We start from the raw sequence: 22,763 nt of genomic DNA, 5'->3' as shown, positions 1-22,763 counted from the left end.
CAATATCATAAAACTTTTTTGTCGTACAGCTATTGAATTGCATCAGGTACATCAAACAAAACGAAAAATTACAAAGCTAAGGCCAATTTATAAATGCCTGCTCGAAGCAAACCAAATAAAATTATTTATGCAAAATGTGATATGTCCGCTTGCTTCCGCAGAGCAAATAAACAGTAAACGTGGTGATTGTATGGCGTTTTTCCGTTGTAGAGAAGCGTGGAATTTCGTTTGGTCTATTCATATTATAGGGTTTTTAAATGTTAAATCTGGTTCGTTACCTTTAAGAATTAATTAATTTGTCATGCATAGCAACTTAATTTATTGTACAAATGATGTGCCATATATCAGATTTATTACAAAAACAGAGCTAGAAATAACTATTTGGTTGCATCACAAATAATTCGACTTAGTTCGTTAAAAAATAATCAGTGAACATTCTGCTTGCTTTAAACGATGTCCCACAGGGCTATTATGTCACTGTGTGCTCTTTCTTCGCCTAGGAGCCTTGCAGTCCACTACCTTCCAAATTGGTATCTTAAAATCATAGCTCATTCTTGTTCTGCCTCTTCAGGCTTTCTTTTAATACAGAAACCGAATCTTTAACAGCGTGGTAGATGATATTTTTCACCTGAAAAAAACAAAACATTAAAGCAGGATGAACTCAGTCAAGCATTTTAGTTGCGAAGAAAACCCCCAATTTCCAAACTACTTCTCTTTTATTCACAAAAGCAACAGATTGCAAAATTTGAATACAATATGTCGTTAAAACACAGAGTACCTTCCTATGCTCCTTAGAATGATTTTTTTCAAGAAAAAAACTTTGTAGTATTTTGTGACAGAATTTTCTTGTAATTCAAAGTTGGTGTTGTACGATGTGTTATGCTTAGAGCAGTGTTTATATATCCTAGATTGTATAATATTTTGCGTCATGTCATGTCTTTATTTATTCTAGTCATTCGCGTTTTTCGTGCCATTTTGGATTTTATATACAAAGGGATTAGACAATTGGTAGTAACATAAGAAAATGATTGTCAAGGAAAAATTGAATTACCTGTAGTTTATCCTCGTGATTTGTATGGCGATCGGACAGATATCTGAATTCTTGGGTTAAATTAAAGCATTGCCCAATTCTCTCTGGTGATACGAAGTCTTCTGCCACTTTCACACAGCTGTGCAGGTTTAAGACCTAGAAAAAAGTCAATGAAATAGAAGCAACCTCTAGTCAATGGTTTTTAGACTAAAAACATATGGAAGATACGAAGATCAGAGGTGGAAGATACGGAGGCCACTTTGCCAAAAGGTGGTCTACCACATTCCTTTGTACTTTTGGCAGAGAGTGGAGGGCAGTAATATTCCTTTAATACTTCCTAAAAATACACGATAACAACGGTTAAAAAGGGCGTCACATTAACGTGAAAACTATATGATGTCAAAAATTTTACAGGTGTATGCCCCCCGGGGCTCTAACAACCAACCCTATTCGTGAAGCCCTGTGCCAGGAAAGGGTAAGAGAAATGTCACAATAAGTATTATAAGCATTTGTTTACCTGATGAGGTGCACCGGCTGGAATGAAAACAGCGTCACCAAGGCATTGACAAATGGCGAATCCAGTCACGCCAAACTCGGCTTTCAGCCTCTTTCGCAGCTCGTGATCCAGGTAGAAGCTCTACAGGGAATTGCAAAATCACATGACAATTGCATTGAGGTGGCCAATTAATAAAGGAATACAAAAGGATTAGAATGTTATTATTAAACTAGATGGGGAAGAGATAAGAGAGTGAACACAAACCTGATCATGAATCGGGTCGTTGTGGATGGAATACTTGAGTTTTCGCTCTTCAGCAACCTAGTGAAAAACAAGTTAAACATAATATAAGGTAAATGTAAGGAAGATGTATAAATGGGAGGGAAATGTACAAATATTCTCCATTAAACAAAATAATGAAAATATTCAAATGTAGCTAGTAGCAGTAGGCCTTTGCATCTAGATCGTATCTAGAGAACAAAATAAACTGTGTCCAAAAAATGGTTTCCCATCACGATTTCTCGAAATTTTTTCGCTTAATTGAAAGAGAGCTGAAAGTTAGCTTTACAGCCAATCAAGATCTTTCGGCTCTGGTTATCAAGAGAAAATATGGAAGGGAAGGTACCTTTCTGAGGAACTTTCGAATCTTGTCAGCATCTTCAGCAGCGTAAATATGCCACAATGCTCCCTTTGAAAAAATTAAAAGTCAATGTATAAACCGCCACTGAGCAACGATACATAATACACAAATAGCCAGGCTCTTTCTAACGTTCTAAATGAATGTGTCTACGCTAGGTACAAATATTGTAGACTGTGTATGAGATTAAAGAGAATTCTTACCGGTAAGACATCTGGTTGACGGACTCGCTCAATGGTTTTGTCACAGCAGGCTATTTCTACAGTTTTCAAGGCATCTAACAGGATAAAATATATCAATGGCTTTGAGAGGTTATTATATGATAACATCGAAACTGATAAAATGCTGTAGGATTAAAATGCTGTGAAATTGAGAATCGCTAATCGAAGTGAATATATCTATTTAAAAATCGCTAATCGAAGTGAAATTCGCTATATCTATTTTTGAATTTCAATCACATAAAAATATATCTGAAATAAGTAATTTTAATAATACTGAAAGTGAAACAATTAATGTGCGCCCAGAACACAAAAAGCTCACAAAAATCAGGTAATATCGAACAACGACTGTTTTTGAATAAGCTTATACTAATTTTTTAAGCATGACATGTGATGAAATGGCAAAGTGCAACAGTCGAGAAAAGTTCGAGATTCAAATTTGCAATTAACTAACTTTTTAAAAATGAAGTAAAATACAACCGCCTTACCTTCTTTCTCCTGATCTCCAAGCAATGGGTCACGTGGTACGCCGACATAAACCTGTTGTGCAAGTTCAAAAATAAAAAATGAGATTCTGTTGCAAACATTTGACTTGTTGGATCTACAATTAAGTCTGATAAAGGGTTTTCTCTTTCATGAAAAGAGCTGGAATGTTGTAGCACAAAATGCTTGATATTGTATTCTCGATTAGAAAACGACAAAGATGAATTATGACCAGGAGCAGGTTGAGATTCAGAGTGAGTAAATCGATAGACGTGGATGCAAATCGGCTCATCTTGAACCAGAAGGCCAGAAAGATGTCAGGCCAAAACAAAAAGGTATGATAGATTAAGCTGGAGAGGCGAATGTTGGGTTGAAACAGACAGACATGGCTTGACTTCAGTTTGGTTAATAGACAGACAACCCTGAAAAGACAAGTGAAAGAACACGCCTGAGAGCTCAATAGGATATCACCCACAACAAACACTTAAATAACAATCGGTTCCTGATTTATTGTACAAATTGGTTGTCCTTGGTTTATAACTGTGATAGAGTGACAGCAAATATGAAAAGTGTTTATATTTGGTGTTACAAGAAACATACCATGACATTGACGGCATCTGACATATCAAGATGAAGGTTGGTTGTTCCAGCGCTAGGCACAGCAGCCGAACCTGATGTAGCAGAAAAATATAATTTTACTGTTAGATGGCTGTTAGAGACTGACTACCAAATTGAAAAAAATACTTTGCCGTATAAGATAATCAAGGCGTAAATGAAGTTGTACTTACCATATGCATTGTACATCTTTGGACCAAGGTCAGGTTTTATGAAGTGGTTGGTTGGAAGCCTGTGGGGTAAATATTTAGAAAAATCTGATACAAAATATATGAAGTGAAAATGGTCAATTTATGTCCTATGAATGTACTTAAAAATGTAACTTTAGGAAATGAGAGGAAATTATTTGAGATGGCAATGAAAGATTGTCGTTTATACATAAGCACATATCAGAAATAAACTACGAGAAAAACAAGCAAAAAACCCAGTCCCAGTGCATTGTAAACGATTATATAATAAGGTGAGGTTGTGATCGCATTAAGTTGTCTGATAATGGCATGAAATGTAAAACTCTGAAATAGAACTTAAGAGTCCCAACTGAAAACAAAAGCATGAACCGGATATAGACAGCCAAAGCACGTACAGCTCTGCCAATATGGCATCGAGCACTATATGACAGACCGGTAAAACGACAATTTTCATTAGAAAAATACATGCAGAGTAGGGTCTATGAAAAATCATCATTTTCAACGCGAACGTATTACAGAACTATATTAAAAAAGACTAGCGAAAAATAGTAGGTTGATTTAGATAGTAGTGTCACCTTGAAACGAGATTCCATTGTCCGTCTCTTCTGGTATAATCCGGCAATGGTATGGCGTTCATCAAGTCTTCAAATCTGAAGAAATCAAACAAGCAAAATTCACAATATGAACATTAAGTAAGCGCAAGTGGAAATAAGTAAGCTTTCTTCTCATTTAGCTAGGAAATTTATGTTTTGTCTTCGGCAGAAAATATTTTATTTTGTAATATATATTGGCTTTGTAAGTTATTGGAAATAAAATCGGGAATATTCTGTGCTTCACCCAAATATTGATAACAAAATTCTTCACTTCTACCCTTGGCACAACATACTGATAAGGCTCCTAGAATTGAGCGTGAATGACAATACTGTTCCACTTGTTTATTGATAAAATATCATTTTGTACAACAAAATTTGCCTTTACTGGTAACCTTTGAACATAACAGGTAGATCGATATTTTGATCACTAACCTTTTTGGCATTTTATCACGGAAATCGTCTCCCGGTGGCCAGTCCTATTGATGTAAATTGTTGGGGGTATTATTGTAAATTACTTGCTAAAAGTAAGACATGCTGTAATAGGCTTCGTCGCATCTTATGAACTTAAGATGAGACATATGAAATTGGTGAGAGACTCTGATGAAGCCGTGTATGTCAAGGCAAAATATTATCAATTTTGATTTCATTGATCAATTTTGGTTTTTTTACAGAAATTGTAGTCATATTGGATTACTTTGATTGATTACGTTGCTCATGTTCACATTTTAATGATCAAAGTTGGCAATGAAAAGTTTCAGCTCAGCATAACGATGGAAACAAACAAAAAGCACTCTGTAGATGTTAAAACATGTTTAAAACAGGTTTTAGTCAGGCATGGGAACGACAAAAATTGATTCAAAGCTGTAATAACTAGTTGAACAAAATTTGCAAAAGTCTTCTAAAAAATACTAAGACACTTCAAATCATCAACCCCCCTTCCCCTCAAATCAATGTTATGATTGGATTGGTAACCTATTCATAATCCCTATTTATTCTGTACCCATTTAAACCAACATCGATCCCGGGGAAGGGGGGTTGATGATAAAGATATTGTTTGCAAAAAACGACGAACCTTGAGCTTCAGTAGCATTGGAAGGTCTTGCGAATCAACAGGGCGATCTAAAAGTCAATTTTGACAATCAATCTTTATAGCACTGGAACATAAAACAATATTATTCATTTTATATGAAGTGAGATGATACTCATGGTACGATTTTAGATATCAGTGATGTTTACCTTTAACTGATTCAAATCCTTCCCAGAAATCACCGACTGAAAACTGATGCAGAATTTGTCCACTGCGACAGTTGACAACATCGACCAACTCAGAACCTACAAAACAAAAAATTGATAACAATATTTCCTAAATATCTCTAGATGGTTTTAAACACCACTAGTTGCCAGCTTTTTACAAACATTCAAGAAGTCTATTTAGTGTTATCTTACAACTTTAGAAATTTGCGAATCCCGCTTACCAAATTCATTTGCAAAAGACTCCGGTCTCCACAAGCTTTTATCCATCAACTCGTCAACTCGACTGACGATTAGAGGCTGCAACAGAAAGAGAAAAGATCCTCAGAAACATTTGACTAGGAGAGCATCATTTAAAAAAGATAAATCCTTGATGTCAACACATTGCCCAGTTTCAGCAAAACGAACATCTTATTTCGAAGACTACAATATTAAAATCAATACACAAAAAGTTTGGGTGTTGAATTAATATTAAGACTCTTTCCTGCAGCAACAAAAAAGGTTTAATTAGACTTGCCCGAAAAGATAAAGGACGAAGTCGGTTGAGCATCTCAAGGAGGAGGTGATAGTTTACCCAGGTGACTGTTTAGTTCGCTAAAGAAAAAGTAATGCAATGCTTAATACTTACAAAGCCCTTTTTCCAAACATTTCGGAACAGCCTCACATTCTCAGGGTGCCTCGAATAGTTGAGCTGCAGCAACGCTCCATCGCACAAGTAGCTAGCAACTGGACAATCCCTTGCAACACTTTTTACAAATGTTTCTGGGTGTAAACTTGGGGACTTGACAGTTTTATCGTCCTTAACAGTATTTTCGTCTTGATCATTGGAGTTGCTTTTGTCTTTCTTGCTGTCTTGATCAAAAATCCCCGAAGCAACCATTGCTAAAATATCAAGGCTATTTCCGAAATAGTTTTCGCTCCTTGCTGATTTTCCTTCATTTGCCGAAGAAGGTTCTTCTACTCCTTTTTCATTGCCCCCAATGTCCAAGTCGCCTTGGTCGCCAGTTTGTGTGTCTCTGATCACCCCCTCGCAGCCTGACTCTGAGATTTCCGGCTTTTCGTAAAAATATTCATCACAACCCGAAAATTCGCCTGGCTCAACCATCTTTTCACTAGCATCTTTCCAGGTTTGGATAGCACGGGCAACCGATAAAGCAGTTTCACATATCGCATGGTAGTACTCGTAAGCTTTCTCGTCACGTGATTCTACATGTTCATTTTCATTCCCAGCATTCACCTCTTCCTTGATGTGTTGACCAATTTTCCCGCCATCCTCGCAGCTGGCTAAAACGTGTAATTGATTACTTTCCTCGACAACCTCTTTGTCAAAAACTTCTTTGGACGATCCTGCAAATCCACTTAACACAATGCCATTCTCTTCTTTAAGCGTCTTTTCTCCAGCATCTTCAATGCTTCCAGGTAACAACTCTTGTATTTTGATCAATCCGTTTTCATCGCCTACGACTGTTTCTTTGATAGGCTCCTCCGATGTTTCACTTTTAACCGTCGTCACAATTGACGTGATAATATTGGCGGGTGTTTCTCCTTCTTTGCTTACAAAATTCGCATTGCCTGAAGAAGAGTTTTCTTGCATCTTCGAAGGGTCATTTGTGATAGTATCACATTCACTATTAACAGTGGTGATTCGATTACGTGATTCATTATCTGTGCAACTCAAGCAAGGGCTAATAGAACTAGGGACAGTCAATTCTGCGTTGTTATCATTGGGTTTCTCAATAGGTATTATCAGTTCCTTGGTTGGCGTAGCAATATCCGCCTGGGATTGGCTTTTCTTGATCTCAGAGTCATTGACGAACCTTGGAAAGACCAGTTGATCAGTATTTTCGTTTGAATTCGAGGCAGTAAGTGTCGGTGATCCAACACATCCGTCTTCCATGTGCGAAATTAAGGAAATGCTTTTTGGCGGGGTCATCTTTTCTTGAGCCTCGCGCAAAGGCATTGCCATTTTCAAAACGTTTTCTGATAATTTAAACGGCACCCCAAGAGCAGTGCAAATGTCGATTGTTGACTGACACAGTTCCCATAAGGCTGAAGGAAGAAAAATAACCATCAGACACAAACTAGTATATAGTTTTTGCGTTTTTATATATTAATTCGGTTAATAGTTCTCAGGGCATTGAAGCTAAGAGTGTAATGGAACATTCAAGGCTAATAATCAAGTCGAGAAAAGACAAGCGTAATAAGAAATCACAGAATAAAGATAACTTTGAAAAAACAAACCATTTTCAGGAATAATTTGGGTAACCGTCATATTTCGAGGCTTGTGAGCTAGGCCTGGCGCACAACTGATCCAATGAAACTCAAACGTCGTGTCGCCTTCATCTGCAAGCAAATCAACAACACAAATAGGAAAAAAATTCGATCAATCAATCTCCCATTTTGCTTGACAAGTGCTAGATAATCGACAAAAAGCATTTATCCCAAGTACATTGTTAAAATGCATCCATGAAGAGAGCATAGCAAACATAGAGTTTAGATAACGTAGAGTTCAGAACAACATTTGATGATGTTAGAGGAAGCCTCGAAAAACTTAAGAAAAGCTTGCGTGATTGAACAAGTCTAAAATAAAAGATGTCACCATCAGGGAGCTGCCGTCTTCAGAAATAGATTGAACAAAATTCCTAATTGGTACCGGAAGGGTTAAAAATTGAAGACATAACACGACTTGCTAGAAGATCAGCAATTTTCGTTTACAATTATACTTATAAAAAGCTTTGCTATTTGTACCATAAATTTTAGAACAACGTGACATTTCTTTATTCCGATCCAAAGGGACTCATGTAAAAACAATACGAGTACAATAGTATGCAAAACATAGTAATTAAAAAACAAAATGCAAATTGAAACAAAATATAATAACGCTGTTAAAATTCACAGCCCATAGTTTAGTAGAAATAACAATAAGAGAACATAAAGGAACACACCCTTGACTTCCTGCTCTGTAATCTTGCTACGATAGCAATCCAAGCAGACACCGAATCCACACTTCTCGCACACCCAGTGAATGTTGAAGATGGTCGTTGCGCATGCGTCACACATCTCACGCACACCAGCGACTGCTCTTTTCCAGCCAACTGCACCTGTGTTCAAAGAAAGAGTTTACGGTCCACCACTCGAAAGAACAAACAATTAGAGATCTAATTGTATGCTGGTTTGGGAATCCCAGTGGAAATGGATTCAAAACAGTACATGATAGGAAAAGTGTGATCATTTCAATATCAAATTACAATAGGGTTTTGTAGCTGCTTAGCGTCCGAAGGTAGTTCTAAGGATATTAAGATGCCCTTAACAGTTTTATGTTTATCAGGCAGTGTCCTGGTGCTTCCTCCTGCTGCGATCACATCTCATGATTCCTACACATGGAATTACAAAGACCTAGCGACTCTCCTCGCTCTGGGTGAGAGCTTCCTCGTGTCAGTGACTTGAATTACAGACTCTTGGACTTGGAGTCTGCAGCCCTAGCCACTGCAGCATCCTCGCACTAAACTTAGGTGGAAAGGGGATAGGGATACAAAAACAGACTTACCATCCTTGGTTCCAAGCAGCAGAGCATTGCACTCTTCCTCGACAACAGCACAGAATTGTCCTGCGATGTTCTTAATGATATAGTGGCAAACAGCTACCCTCATATCAACATCTAAAAAAGTGATAAAGACCAAAATACATTCCTGAAGACGATAAGAAGTGACTTGAAGAAAATAAATCAAAGATACACTGGAAGATCATTTCTACTTTCCGAATACAGGTAAGCTATTATGAAAACACAACAAAAGAAATAGAAAAAAACAAAATCTCTCTTAGTTTGAAGAAAAGAATAAAGGACGCTTTGAAAAGTTGTAGGGGTAAAAGCAAAGCCCATTTCTGTTATCGCAGAGTAAGAGGACATCACAACAGAAGAAGTCGTGTTACATGAAGTAATAGCACAAATTAAACACGAGTTGTACTGTGTCGCGTTGTAATAGTTGATACAAATTAGAATTTGAGCATTATGGAAAGTTTTTCGTCCCATCGACACATTTCTTTCAAAATCGATGAAGGTCTTTCAATTTGAAACTCAAAGAGACATGAGCAGGTTTTTATAAGCTCTTAGTTTAACATATTCAGTATACAACTCTTTTGCCTATGATGTTTTCCATAGAAAATGCAGGAAAGTATGGCAATTGTGACACACCTTTTGCCTTAGAGGTCCAAGGAACAAACGCGTCGAGGGTAGCAGCTTGTGGCGAACAAAAGCCAGCACTTTCCAATTTGCCAGTTTTTAACTTCCTCGACAACCTGCAGAAAAAAACAAATTATCACAGCTTTCTCTGCAGCTAAATATGTTAGATATTTCTAGTAGTGAATATTCTGCAAACACTAACTCCATACTTTTCTTGATGACGTCATCTTTAGCGGAATACAGAATCAGCATCAGCCGCTTACAGAATCAGCGTGACAAAGAACCAGCCGCATACGGAATCAGCGGCCAACAATATCAGCGCCATACAGAAGGGCAAAAGTAGAAGATTTTAAGGAAACTGACATAAATCATGCAACACATTCAGAAAATAATTGCATACCTTCGGAACATGACGAATCGACAGAATGCATGTTGATCGGCATCACGTTTATCCACGATTCGGCAATCCCTGCATTTCGGTAGCTTCGGCGTCTGGCTGCAGGGTCGCTCTTGAAGAAACGTTTCCGTCTTGTGCAACACTGGCTTTCTGCCTCTCTTCTTCATACCAGCTAGAAAACAAAGTTTCATGACTTGCTGCTTCTATAGCTAAATCTTATATAACCTAGAGCCATCCTTCCATATATAAATGTAGCACAGTTAAATTTTATACAAATGGAAAAAGCATTTTAACTTTGGAATTCCGGCATTTCTTTTCATATATACCAGAAATAGGTTTTTAGTAGAAAGTACAAGAACGTTAATTGAAAGGTTCTCAGTAGGGTTTCGCAAAATATACTATAAAAAGCGACGTAGCTGTCGTGATACCAGACTGAGTTGAGCTGTGAAATTCTGGACAAACAGCGTTGAGATTGTTCACATCTCCCTTAGCTCAAGTTGGATGCCTCAGCAATTAAAGTATGCACGCCTTAACTTAGAGTGATGGGAGGGGATTTGCCCGTTGCCCAATAAACCCATGCTATCGGGCACGAGTTTAGGCATTTCTTTAAACGGCCGTGTCAAGAATTTTCGATTGAACAAAATCACTGTACAAAATAGACGCGTTCTTACAAGTTGAGCTATTTTTGAACTTGTCTCTCTCTACCAGGTGAAAATAGCTATGCATTTTCGAAAGCCAGAGGTACGTACATAGGGTGAAGGCAGAGGTTACAGCCCAATAAACCCTACCTGATAGAAGAAGTGATGACATTTTAAGGGTAAAAAGCAAGCAATAACCAAGAAAAACTGATTAGTAAAATTTTGGTTGCAATGACTGTAATGTTTTGTCTCCTTACCTTTTTTATCTTTGGCCTTTAATGCTTCTTCCAAAACTGTATCTAAATCTACTTTTCGTCTGCCTGCTTCCACCAGCATTTTCTCTAAATCCTTCTGCATACCCTTGTCCATTACAGGCATCGCATCAGCTCCCTTGCTCCGCTTAATTGCCAGAACCTGCGCAACGGTCAATGGTTTCTTGCACTTCTTGTGCTTTCTCTTTTGCGAGGCAGCCTCTTTCTGCTGTTTTGCCGCCTTCGCAGCTTTTTCAACTCTTTCGATGATTAACGCGACGTGCTTTTCCGACCAGCTGTCAAGGCCACCAATTTTCGTTGCAATCCCAGAAGTCTCATTTGCTGTGTTCTCTTTACTTTCGCTCACATCTTGCTCAGTTTCGTCGACATTTTCATCTTGCACTACACTCGCAGCCTCTTCATCGTGTGTATCCTTGTCAGTATTTTCTTTGACTTGCTTTGAATTTTCGGCAACAGTTGCTTCGGTTTCATCTTTTTTCAGATCACCCGCCTTCAAGGCGCCTTTTTCTTCATCATGGATAGCAAAATATTTAACATTCATTTTTTCAGCATTTTCAAGAAATTGAATATACTCTAAATGGGCTGGACTAGGGTCTCTTGGTCTTTCGCTTCGCAGCTGCTCGTAAAGATCCTCCACATTAACTATTTTGATCGATCCATCTCGTAATTTGTCTATCAAAGCAAATTTCTTCTTCTTCTTCGGAACAGGGTCTTCCCCTTCCAAACGCCTTTTTGGTGGTCTTCCCCTTTTTCTCTTTATCGGTACTTCGGTCTCGTTTCCCATTACTGATTTCGCTTTTGCCTTTACTTTCTCGGGATTCTTGAAATCTGTGTTTCCAATTCCAGTTCCGCTTTCACTTCCTCTTTCAATGAAATCATCAGCAAGTTTCGAGATATCAACTGTTCCCGGCCTTGAAACCATGTTCCTCACTCGACCACTAAAACTTACAGATAAATTGCTCTTTTCATCGAACTCCTCATCTTTGTGGCTGCTTTCTTCATTACCCCGTTTTCTCTTACGTTCTTTCACAGCTGACAACTCTCTTTGCTCAAACTGAAAAATGTTGTATACATAAATTACATATGACATGAAAAAGTTACAAGTTACAGATGAAAATATTCTTTTAAAGCAAAGCATGTTTTTACTGATGTAGCTTCAAGGTGAAGAGATGGGATGGGTTCATGGCTTTGTCACCCTCGAATCAAAATCTGACTTGTAGATGCTTGTTAATTTCTTTGGCAAGTTGGAAAATATTTTTGCGAAAATTTTAAACGAAACGTCAGAATACATTGTCAAAGACCTTATTATAGGCCAAATTGTCTCTTTTACACTTCCACAAAGTATTGGCAAATTTCTGAGCATAGCCTAAACAAAGGATCTTTCAAATAGGGAATCTGGCAAAATTAACGAGCAGAAGGTTTCAAAGCTAATTTGCACAGCAAAATTCGCGATATAGTTTAAAAAAAAACAAACTAGAAACATTGCTATAAAAATGAGAGTTCGAAAACAAGAGATGTCAAGTTTTGTTATGAAGAGCAGGAAATGAATGACAGTGTAATTAAAGTTAGAGTAAACAAAACAATTTACCGGTATTCTGCCCTTGGCCATGTTATTTCTCGCTTTCTTCTTCATTTCATCACGTCGCGACTTCATATTCTGAAAAAATAATTATTCAATCAAAAAAGAAAATATTGCTATGTAAAGGCAAAATGACGTCACAAGATTTACAATAGGAAATTGATAATAAATTTATATTTTGAGAAAATGCTCAGATAAGGAAAGAATATTTTATTACCTCCATTACCATAGTCCGAAACTGATCTGTTACCCCTGGGACTGCATACTTCTCAAAAAGAATGTGCATTTTGTTGCATCTTCTGCAGAACATTTTGTTATGTTCCGAACACTTAATGCTTTCAATTCTTTCTTTCGGCCATTGCTCAGTAATTTCACTTTTCTCTTCATTAGGCCAAGAGCCATTTTCGATGAATTTCGGCATACAGATAAAACACGGATACACGTGATGTATCACACAATAATATTTCTTAGCAACCTTCATTGAATACTTAGCAACCTTTTGCTGTTGTGGACCTTTCTTCTTGGTTTCATTCTGTTTCTTACTAGAACTTTCTTGTGTCGCCATGCCCTCAAACAACTTCCATGAGTAAATCGAATTCAAATGGTCTTCTTTGGATGGCAGCTCTCCTTCAGTAATGTATACAGGAACACAAGAAGGACACATGTAATGCCCATGTACATCGCACTTTTTGTGACCGATGTCTGCCTCCAGCTCTTCTTGCATTTCCGTAACTCGCTTTTCATCAGCAGCATCTGGGGTTCTTCCCTCTCGCTCCCAAAAATAAAAACATTGAAGGCATAGTTTATCTTGGTGTATCACACATTTCTTCCACTGCTCAACAGTGAGTGCCTTTTCCTTTAGTCGCCTTCTGTTGTTCTTCTTTACAGCCTTAACATTTGGAGGCCAATATCCTAATTTCAGCTTAAGTTCATAGCACAATAGACAAAAAGCTGTTTCGTGAATGATACAAAAATCGCCATTTTTCGCCTTGCTCCGTTTTCTACCTCTCCTTGAAGTCCCCTGCTCCTCGTCCTTTCCATCACGAGCATCTTCCGGTTTTCGACGCATCACTTCCTTCTTCCCGTTTTGTTTTTCCTTGATCTGCACTTCATTACATTTCTTTGATTTCCGAGAATCGCTTTTGTTCTCCGGCGCCTCTTCTTGTTCACCCTCTTCCGTTTCATTCTTTTTTATCATCATTTCATATTTCATTTCTACTTCCTCCCTTCGCAAGTATGATGGCCAAATTCCTTTTTTACTTCTAAAGGGAAGACATTTTGGACATTTTGCTCGGAGATGAATCCTGCATTTGACGGTCATGCGATTCTTTCGCGTGCTGTCTTCCTTTTCCCATCGGTATCGAACTTCACCACGCCTTGCCCAGCCAGGCCACCGCCCATCCACTTCAAAGAACGACTTGCAGGCCGCGCAACGAAATCGCCCGTGAATCAAACATTGTTCCATTGGAAGCTCAAACTTAGGGGGACTTGGTTTGGCCTTCTTCTCCGCTGGAGACGGGCACTCCTCTGAGGCACCAACTCGCTCATCTTTCAGTTTTCTCTTCTTTTTAATTCCTTCCGATTTTTCAGCTTTACACTTTTGCTCTTTTCTTTTGTCACTAATAGCCTCGGCTGCTACAGCATGAGACGTTTTATGTTTTGATTCGTCGACATTATTATCAAGACAAGATTCTTTCTTGACTTCAGAATCTTTGTTGTGATCACTAACATCTTCCTTGTCCAATTCTTGTTTAACAGCTTTTGAATCATTTTCATTCTTTTTCTTTCTCAATCGTCGGTTTTCATTCGGCATGCTCCCATTCTCACCCCCAAACAAGCTTTTCATCAGACTTCCACTTTCAGACCACCCAGTTTGATCAACTTTCAACTTATCTTTTTTCTTACTTTCGTTGTCTGTTCGATTCTCATGAAAATTTTCCTCTTTCAACTTATCTCTTTTCTTACTTTCGTTGTCTGTTCGATTCTCATGAAAATTTTCCTGACAAGAAGGCAATTCTTCTCTGTTACCTCTAGAAGCCTTACTCTTGACAATTTTATGTTTCCCTTTATTTGATTCTGTTGTCTGATCTAAAACAAATTCCTTATGCTTTTTATCCGCATTACAATTCCTGCATATGGCGCATTTTGCTTCACCATGCTTCTCACATTGTTTGCTAAACTTCCTCCATGCGGTATTCACTTCCTTTGCTCTTGATGCAGCTGGCCAAAGACCCTCTACTTCTCTAAACGGAAGACATTTTGGGCAGAATAAATTTTTGTGAATATCACAACAATCAAACATCTCATCCTTGCTTGTTTCTGTTGTTTTTTTCGAACTATCGGGTGTTTTAGCGCTCACTGCGGCGGATTCTAAAGATTTCTTGTCACTCTCATGTTGCTCTCTTTCATCTGGCCCTTTGCGTAAAGCCAACTTCTTTTTCTCTCCTCTTGTCACAAGATCCGATAACGGACGCACGGGATTATAGCTGGGATCATCTGATAAATCGCAACTGTTTTCACTTTCAGAGAGGGGAAACAGACAATCAACGAGTTGACTCGGGGGTATACCATTTGCATCGTCCCCCACCTGTGGTTTTCCACTGGACATCTCCGAATCACTTTCCCGTCTAAATCTATTGCTTCTTCGCAATTCTTTGCTCTTTTTTCGTCTTCTCTTTTGCCTTTCTTTCAGGATCTTCCTTTCTTTTTCTTTCTCCTGATCCATCGCATCATCGTCTTGATCTATTTCATTAGACGAATCATCAGTAGCAGACACCACCTTTTTGTTTGAGAGTTTCTTTTTAAGCATAGATAAACTCTCCATTTCTAGTTTCTTTCCCGTACCTTTTGGCTCTTCGGGTAAACTTTCGGCCTTAGAGACACCCAGCACTACTGCATCTATTACGTTTCTGTGTTTCATTTGTTTATTTTCATCTTTTTCCAAAACCTGTTTTAATGAACCATTCTCGTCCTTATCAGACACTGACTTAACGGCAGAACCTTCAGTTTTACCTTCAAACAACGACTGGTTGCCATTTCTTATTCCAATAATATTTGCCAAAGTAAACGTTTTACCTCCATCAAAACTTACATTAACCGGTGTCCCCTTCAAAGGCAAAAGATTTTTCTCCGGGCAGACGATCTTGGCCCTTGCAGTGAGTCTGCTTCCCACATTATTCAAAAGATCTGTTGGCAGGGAGATCGTGGTAGGAACACTGATAGTAAAGGCACTGCCAGTTGAAATGTTTGGTCCTTCTGTTGGTCCTTCCTTTGGTGATGTTCCAGTTGAAACTATAGACGTATCTCCTGGCTTGCTAGTGCTCGCTGTAGAATTCGCCTTGCTTTTCTCTTGTGACTTCTTCAATTTCGCAGCATCCTTGCCTTTTTTTGGCTTGATAATGTCAGCCTTTGCTTTTGATGACTTCACACCGACTGATTTTTCGACATCCTTGGGTTTAGAAGTTTTACGTCTTGTTCCTTTAACTTTCTTTTCAAACATAGTGACATTGTCAAGCATATTTGCCAAAACTGCTTTGCATGTTTCTACAATGTTCGATCTCTGCTCCAACTCTTGCTTCCTTCCCCTTTCGTGTTCACATTCTGCTTTTTCTCCTTTGTCAGCAACATCAATTTCGTTACATTCAGTGCATCGCTTACTAGAACTGCCAATTTCAATACCATTACCACTTGAACCTGTCACCGGCACTCTGTTGCCTTCACTCTTAAACTCATGATATTTATCAATCTTGGAAATCTTTTGTTCATCTGCGACTTCCATTTTGCCTAGTTGCGTTTGAATTAACTTATCCCCAGTTGGGTTAACAACGGCAATTGAAGATTTCTCATCTTTAAAGTTATTAGCTAAAGCTGCAACAGCACTGCTCGATTCTTCACCGGTACCATTAACCCCCTTACTGGCAGTCATCGCGATCGATGGTGTCCTGATGAATTTTCCATCACTAGAGTTGTCTTTATTTCCAGTAAGATCGTCTTTAGCCAACCCGGCTAGATTTTTTACCGGCACGTCAAGGTTTTCTGTAGATGTTTCTAGTGTGCCTCCAATATCAACTAATTTTTTGCTAGAATTCCCATTATTTTTTAAAGCACCCGCTTGTAACTGGATCTCTTCATCCGATTTTTTGCTAGGAGCATCAGTGAACGTTGCATGCGATGTGGCATTGTGGTCCTTCGGAATTCGGAACGTTGCTTCATCCCCTGTGTATGGCTTTACTTGACCAGTAATAGGTCCCGTGCCTTGCTGCATAAGGCTGGACAAGGATTCTCTTGCCTCGTTTCTTAGATGTGCAATTGGAATTTCACCAGCAGTGTTCAATTTAAGACTTTCCAGATGCGCCATACCAGGCTCTGCATCACAGCGACAGGGTTTCCGTTTGTGCCTACATTTTCGCCCACTTGCAGATCGCGCTGTCTTTTTCCCGGTTTTCACTTGAGAAGAGTCATTGCCTGAATTCGCAGGAGGAGTTGATGGATTTACATTGGCAAGAGGTTGACTTGCATTTGAAGTACCTGGAATATTTGTGACTTCCATTGTTGGTGCAATATTTGGCATGGTAATCACTCTCTGCTTGTTTGAAGAAGCATCGGATACTCCAGCAGAAGAAATGTATTTCAATGGCTTTATATCCATCAAACCTTCAGCTAATTTATTTCCTTCCAAGGTATTGTTTTCTGGATTTAGGGCCTTAACTGCCATTTTAGAAATTTCAGCGAAACTTGGCAGTGTGATATCAGGTTTAGACATAGTCCAGCTAGAGTCTCCTGACTGTTCAGGTGTGTGTATAATTTTATGTTGGCCAGGAAGCACAAAAGGACTTTCAGAGGCATTATTTTCAGCAGCAGCAACAACAACTGCCGGTGGTGCAAATGCTGAAGCTGTGCTTGTTTCTCCACCTTCCTCTTCAAAAACTTGCTTTGGAATATCCGCCATGTTATTCCCACCAGGACCTACGTCACTCGATTGGTCCAAATATCTTAAAAGATCCAAATGAGCGTCGACCATTGCAGCAGCCTCGATTTCACACTTGCAAGGCTTTCTCTTGTGCCTGCATTTGGCCTTCTTTTTGACCACCTGACCGGGTGTCTTTTCTTTCCAATGTATGATTCCTTGGGTGCCAGCCTGATTCACGTTAGTTGTACCCTTGAAAGCCTTTTCAGATGTTCCTTCAGCTACCCCACTGAAGCTTTGCACTTTACCAGCACTGGGAATAGATGGTTCTTGCTGAGTGGGGAAAAAGGGCGTTTCTTGTAACAGACTTGGAGGAAGCCTTGAAGGCAATGCTGAATTGGAAACTGGTGCAGCAATGAAAGTGCTTTCACGGACTTCCTTGCTTTCGATAACGCTAAAAGATGGCTCTTGAAAATGCATGGTAGAATAAGGTTGCCTTTCTGAAGAATTTATAAGACTTGATTGCTGATATTCAATAGGTAATGATGCATCAAGTGAAGAAAAGTCCTTTGCTGTAGCAATCTCCCTTTCATTCAGCCTAGATGGCGTTGAAGATACATTCCGGTTTTCTTGTGCTTGGGGATAGAACTGTAAATTTGCAAACGGCATGACCATTCCTTGTCCTCGGTCTGTCATGAAATTACGCTGTTGCTCATCAGATTGTTGCTGTAAGGCCTCGCACTTACAAGGCTTCCTCTTATGTCTACATTTTCTTTTCCTTTGCTCGCCTTTGATTTTAATTGGCTTCTCAACAGGTTTATCTGAGCTGCCTTCAGCCATGGTGACGTTGTCTTGTGATTTCTTATCTGCTAGTTTTGTTACGTCGGTTAACATCTCTCTCAATGCTGATGTTGGAGAATGCAATATTTTCTTCGGTTCATTAATCTCAACTTTCTCTTCTGTTGTAGCTTCTTTTTGTTTCAAATCCCCAACAGTGCTAGATTCATCATGAGGTTCTTGGTGTTGCAGTTCATTTATTTTTTTACCAGGTAACGACAAATCTTGAATTATTTTATCAGTTCTGAGCTGATGGGGAAGGCTGGGCCCCTTTTGGTTTGAATGATAAAGTGTTCTTCCGTACATATTACGGATGATCTTAGCGTCTTTATCCTCTCTAGGCGTCCCACTGAAAATCGTGCCTACATTTATGCCTAAGGACGAAAAAGGTAATGATGCTGTTGGCACCTTGGGGCTCAGAGCCCCTCTTTTTTCTCCTGTATCATTTATTTGGCTACCCGCAGCTGAATCAACTTTAGTTTCACTTGAATCAGTTTTAGTCTCTGGGAGAACAGGCTCATTACCTGAATCATATTCAACCAAAGGCAAACATACTTTGTTCGATTGGCTACATTTTTCTCCATCTTCAATATTTTCTTGTCCAATGTTTGGGGTTCCACCACTCATTTCTCTATCTTTGAGACTCTGGGGGGACACTTCAGGCTGAGGTATCTTTGGGGGAGTTTTCGGTTGACTTTGTGTCTCCACACCACCAGAAACGGAATTTTCCTCATTATTCGTTTCAAAAAGAATCTCTGATTCCTTGTCCTTCATAGGCAAAAACTCAGGAGAAGGTGGCTGCTCAAGGATTTCATTACTTGATATTTTATTTGCTTTGCCACCCAATTCATTGTCTTTATCAGTAACACGTTCTCCCGTTACATTTTTGCTAGATATTGTTTTCTGTCCATCCTTTGTGTTTTCAAACCACAAAGCTTCTGATGGCAATTTTTGTCCTTCTGAATCAAATGGTACCTCTTCATTAGCAGGATTTGATTGAGAGCCTTCGGTCCCACGTGCAGCAGCCAAGGCAACCTGAGCTGGGATGTCCTGATTGGAAATGTTCTCCTTATGCCCGCAGACTACATCTGCCTTATCAAACGTCACTGCGTTTAATTCACCATCGGTAACTTTTTTCGCCAACTCAGTCTCATCTCGTTGTTTGCGCCTTTTTTCATCGACTGGAAACTTTGATGTCTGGCCATCATGCTTTGAAGATGCAGATATAGCACTGCCAGAAATGGGCAAACTCAAAGAGTCCAACTTCTCACTCAACAACTCAGGTTTTCTTTGCTCGTTACCTTCCCCAACAGCTTTGGTGTCCGTGTTGCTCTCAGTTTTCGGTTCTACTGTCTTGTCAAGCTGTCCTGATATCAACGAAGAAACTTTCTTTGTGGCCTCAATTGACGGTTTAGCTGTGTCATCTTTGGATTTTTCTCGCTTTGGCTTTCTTGGGGGCCTTTTTGCTCTTGGCTTCTTCAGCACCCCACTTGGAGGTGACATACTGAATTGTCCTGCAGCAGGGTGGAAGTTGTCCATACTCAAACTACGTGATAGATTCAAAGGTGGGGCACTTGGGCAGTTGCGTCTTTGCGAAGGCATTGTTGCATGGAGCCGGTCAAAATATTGTTTTACTAGTCGATGCTCGTAGGTGTCTTGCAGCTGTCTGGGGTCAGCCGGCTCAAGTTTTTGAAACTGTGAATAGTATCTGGCAAGCTTCTGCTGAAAATGACTGAGCATTTCATCCCTTGGAGACTCGGTGTTACTAAGTGCAGATCCGAGCATGCTGCGTACGGCCTGAATGTGTTCCCTGGAATGAATGTGCATACCTTGGGCATTTGGTGACGTTCTCAAGGGTGCATTCATGGAAGCATCAAGCTGATTAAGGAAGTGGCTTAGATCATTCTCTGTGATATTCCCCAACGGCATTTGCTGAAGCGACTTCTCCGTAGCTCGATCCAAATTTTGTTCAAAGGGAATTCGATGCTCTAGATTCAACTTTGCACGTTGTTCAGTGAAAGCATCAGCCAAATGAGAGGGGCTAGCCGCATTTTGAAGATTGTGCAAATCTGGTCGCTCCTTAAAACCAAGCCCTTCAGGCAATGATGATCGTCTGTGGAAGTCTGTAAACGACCGGTCTAACTGTGACATAGTTGACTGCTGACTAGGAGAAGACCACTTGTCTGTGGAACCATCTCTTAATAAATTCGATGGATGGCAGCTGCCAAGTGGTAAATGTCCATCATAATTAAATGGGGGGCTTTCGAAGCTGTTAGGCCGTCGTGAAAAACTTGAGTACAACTCTGCAATCTGTCCTTTTGGGGAAGACAATCTTGAGTTGGGCGAAAACCTTTTTTTGCTGCTGGTATCGATACAAGGGGCAGTATCTGGCCTTTCTTGAGTTTGAAAATCCATCAAGCTTGCAGGAGAACCAACAGAAGACGCTGGCGAACGAAAATGTTGCTTGTCTTTAGGGTAAAGGGATTTATGCAATGGTGAGGGACACATGGATGGTAAATGGCTTGATTGTTGTATTGGAGACATCATGATATTTGTTGAACTGCTCCCTGACTTCGAAGCCAAAATAGGATGCAGCTGAGCGTCGTTGTAAGGGGTGCCAATCTGCTCCTGTTTCTGTTGCATTCCATCTTGCAGATCCAGCATTTGCCTCCCACGATCTGGTGTATTCATCAAGCTGCCGAGAATTCAAGATGACGATTGCTAAATTCTTTCTGATATTTTGACGAATACCATAGACTTAATATACCAATATTTCAAGAACCATATAAATAACATTTAATTCAGTAAGCATATTCGTTTCACTTAATAACAGTGCCCAAATACTGATAGGTTTGTCCTGCGTTGTTACAATAAAATCTTTAAGGCACAAATTATATACAAAGATCCTATATATTGAATAGGAAAACCAATCAATTGTGGTTAGACATCATCCTTATCTAGACACCCTAGCAGCTAGCTGTCTACCCTGGAAAGATAGCGTTGAGATTTAAAAATCTACCCCCACCTTAGCTCAATGATTATATCTCTTTACCAAAATGCAAATGAGAAGATCATGGATGAGGGAGAGTTGGTAAAAGTTAAGTCCCTGCTTTAAAGAAAGGAACAATAAGAAACTGCAGCCGGCCAGCATAGAGAATAGTTTTTCATTTAGTAGCAACTAAGCAGGCAGACATTTCGATTTTCTTAAAAATAGGTCAAACATTGAACAAATTTAATCAAAGATCAAATATATAGAGCAATCAATACTTTATTCACTTATATGCAATTTCTTAGGGTACCCTCGTTTGCTATGCAACATGATTATTGAATTAAAAGATGATTTTTTGACAAAAAGGCATTTTGTAAAAAAGTTTCTAAATGAACAGATAAGAAACCAGCAAGGCTCAATGAAGAATATTTCCTTGCATAGAAAGAAACTAGAAAACGTGATATGAAAATTTGATTTTCTTTAAAGCGGGGACTTACTGCATACACTACATTGGTATCTGTTATACGTTTCGGAATTCACCCCTTTAAGCTGTATAGAAGGACCTGATTCTACCATACCGAATCAATGCTGGCAACCAAAAGGGTTTGAACACTCACCTGATGCTATTTGACTCCAACTGTCGATCATCATGAAAAGGCAAGACAGAATTCGGCGGACTGCACACAAGTCCACTCTCTTGTTGGTAATCCTGATGTGGCGCTGCTGAGGGGTTGTCATACTGATCCTGATTCATTAGCACATTGTTTGTCATCCATTGAGGCAAGGTAAATTGGCGCAATTGATGACTTGGTGAATCCCCCGTCAAACCCGCATCCATCTGACTTCGTGTTGACTGCATCTGAAACGTCATATTCCACTTTTCAAATTAAAGAAAACGAACACCGAATGCAATACATTCAGAGACATTGAACCTGTAATAACATCCACATCTCTTTCTAGCCTATTACTCCGCTTAAAAACGCATGCGCTTAGAAACGGAAATTCACGATTTTGCCATTTCCAGGGTACGAAAAAAGATTCAGAAACAGGCGCATGCGTCTATAAAAAGTGACAATTTTTAACAATAAAATTGCATGAGTAATGTTTCAACAACAGAAATTGGATATTTTCACAGTTATTCAAAGTCGACTAGCTGTATTAGTTCTTCAATCAGCTGTATTTCATTAAGGTTGTCTTCGTCATCATTTCAGTGTGACGTCACCAGAAATCTATTTTTAGAATTTCTTGAATCTGGCTGCATAATCTGAAAGAATGGCATAAAATACCTCTCTATGTGCAAAATTAGTTAGCACACTGAGCGAGATTTGGCCAATGAAAGATTTCAAGTTTGCTAACGGATTACTGTTGTTCTGGCCTGGTTCATAAAGTTATGAACCAAGACCAAATTACTGAGGTTTGATGGTGCAAGAGCCTGTCCTTAGGTGGCCATATCT

At 39.2% G+C, this 22,763-nt stretch overlaps 1 protein-coding gene across 1 annotated transcript in view; it reads right to left on the bottom strand.

Moving 5' to 3' along the window:
- Positions 1 to 502: 502 nt before the first annotated feature.
- Positions 503 to 22,763, bottom strand: part of LOC135695884 (uncharacterized) — a 31,284-nt gene continuing 9,023 nt past the window's right edge. The window contains exons 10-33 of the mRNA XM_065215091.2: positions 21,927 to 22,168; positions 12,795 to 21,015; positions 12,587 to 12,655; positions 10,984 to 12,052; positions 10,092 to 10,260; positions 9,704 to 9,807; positions 9,059 to 9,169; positions 8,457 to 8,612; positions 7,753 to 7,854; positions 6,140 to 7,560; positions 5,736 to 5,811; positions 5,497 to 5,592; positions 5,333 to 5,379; positions 4,693 to 4,736; positions 4,243 to 4,317; positions 3,653 to 3,711; positions 3,465 to 3,535; positions 2,870 to 2,921; positions 2,367 to 2,440; positions 2,152 to 2,214; positions 1,791 to 1,847; positions 1,548 to 1,667; positions 1,052 to 1,186; positions 503 to 628 (exon numbers count right to left, since the gene is read on the bottom strand). Of these exons, the coding sequence (XP_065071163.2) occupies positions 542 to 628; positions 1,052 to 1,186; positions 1,548 to 1,667; positions 1,791 to 1,847; positions 2,152 to 2,214; positions 2,367 to 2,440; positions 2,870 to 2,921; positions 3,465 to 3,535; positions 3,653 to 3,711; positions 4,243 to 4,317; positions 4,693 to 4,736; positions 5,333 to 5,379; positions 5,497 to 5,592; positions 5,736 to 5,811; positions 6,140 to 7,560; positions 7,753 to 7,854; positions 8,457 to 8,612; positions 9,059 to 9,169; positions 9,704 to 9,807; positions 10,092 to 10,260; positions 10,984 to 12,052; positions 12,587 to 12,655; positions 12,795 to 21,015; positions 21,927 to 22,168 (12,720 nt within the window). The 3' untranslated portion in view covers positions 503 to 541. The remainder of the gene's footprint in view (positions 629 to 1,051; positions 1,187 to 1,547; positions 1,668 to 1,790; positions 1,848 to 2,151; positions 2,215 to 2,366; positions 2,441 to 2,869; positions 2,922 to 3,464; positions 3,536 to 3,652; positions 3,712 to 4,242; positions 4,318 to 4,692; positions 4,737 to 5,332; positions 5,380 to 5,496; positions 5,593 to 5,735; positions 5,812 to 6,139; positions 7,561 to 7,752; positions 7,855 to 8,456; positions 8,613 to 9,058; positions 9,170 to 9,703; positions 9,808 to 10,091; positions 10,261 to 10,983; positions 12,053 to 12,586; positions 12,656 to 12,794; positions 21,016 to 21,926; positions 22,169 to 22,763) is intronic.

This window comes from Rhopilema esculentum, chromosome 14 (genome assembly GCF_057945365.1).
Source record: "Rhopilema esculentum isolate cy_ngs chromosome 14, ASM5794536v1, whole genome shotgun sequence".
Classification (NCBI taxonomy): domain Eukaryota; kingdom Metazoa; phylum Cnidaria; class Scyphozoa; order Rhizostomeae; family Rhizostomatidae; genus Rhopilema; species Rhopilema esculentum.
Note: the sequence above shows the minus strand (reverse complement) of the source record. Positions and strands in the feature narration are given on the sequence as shown.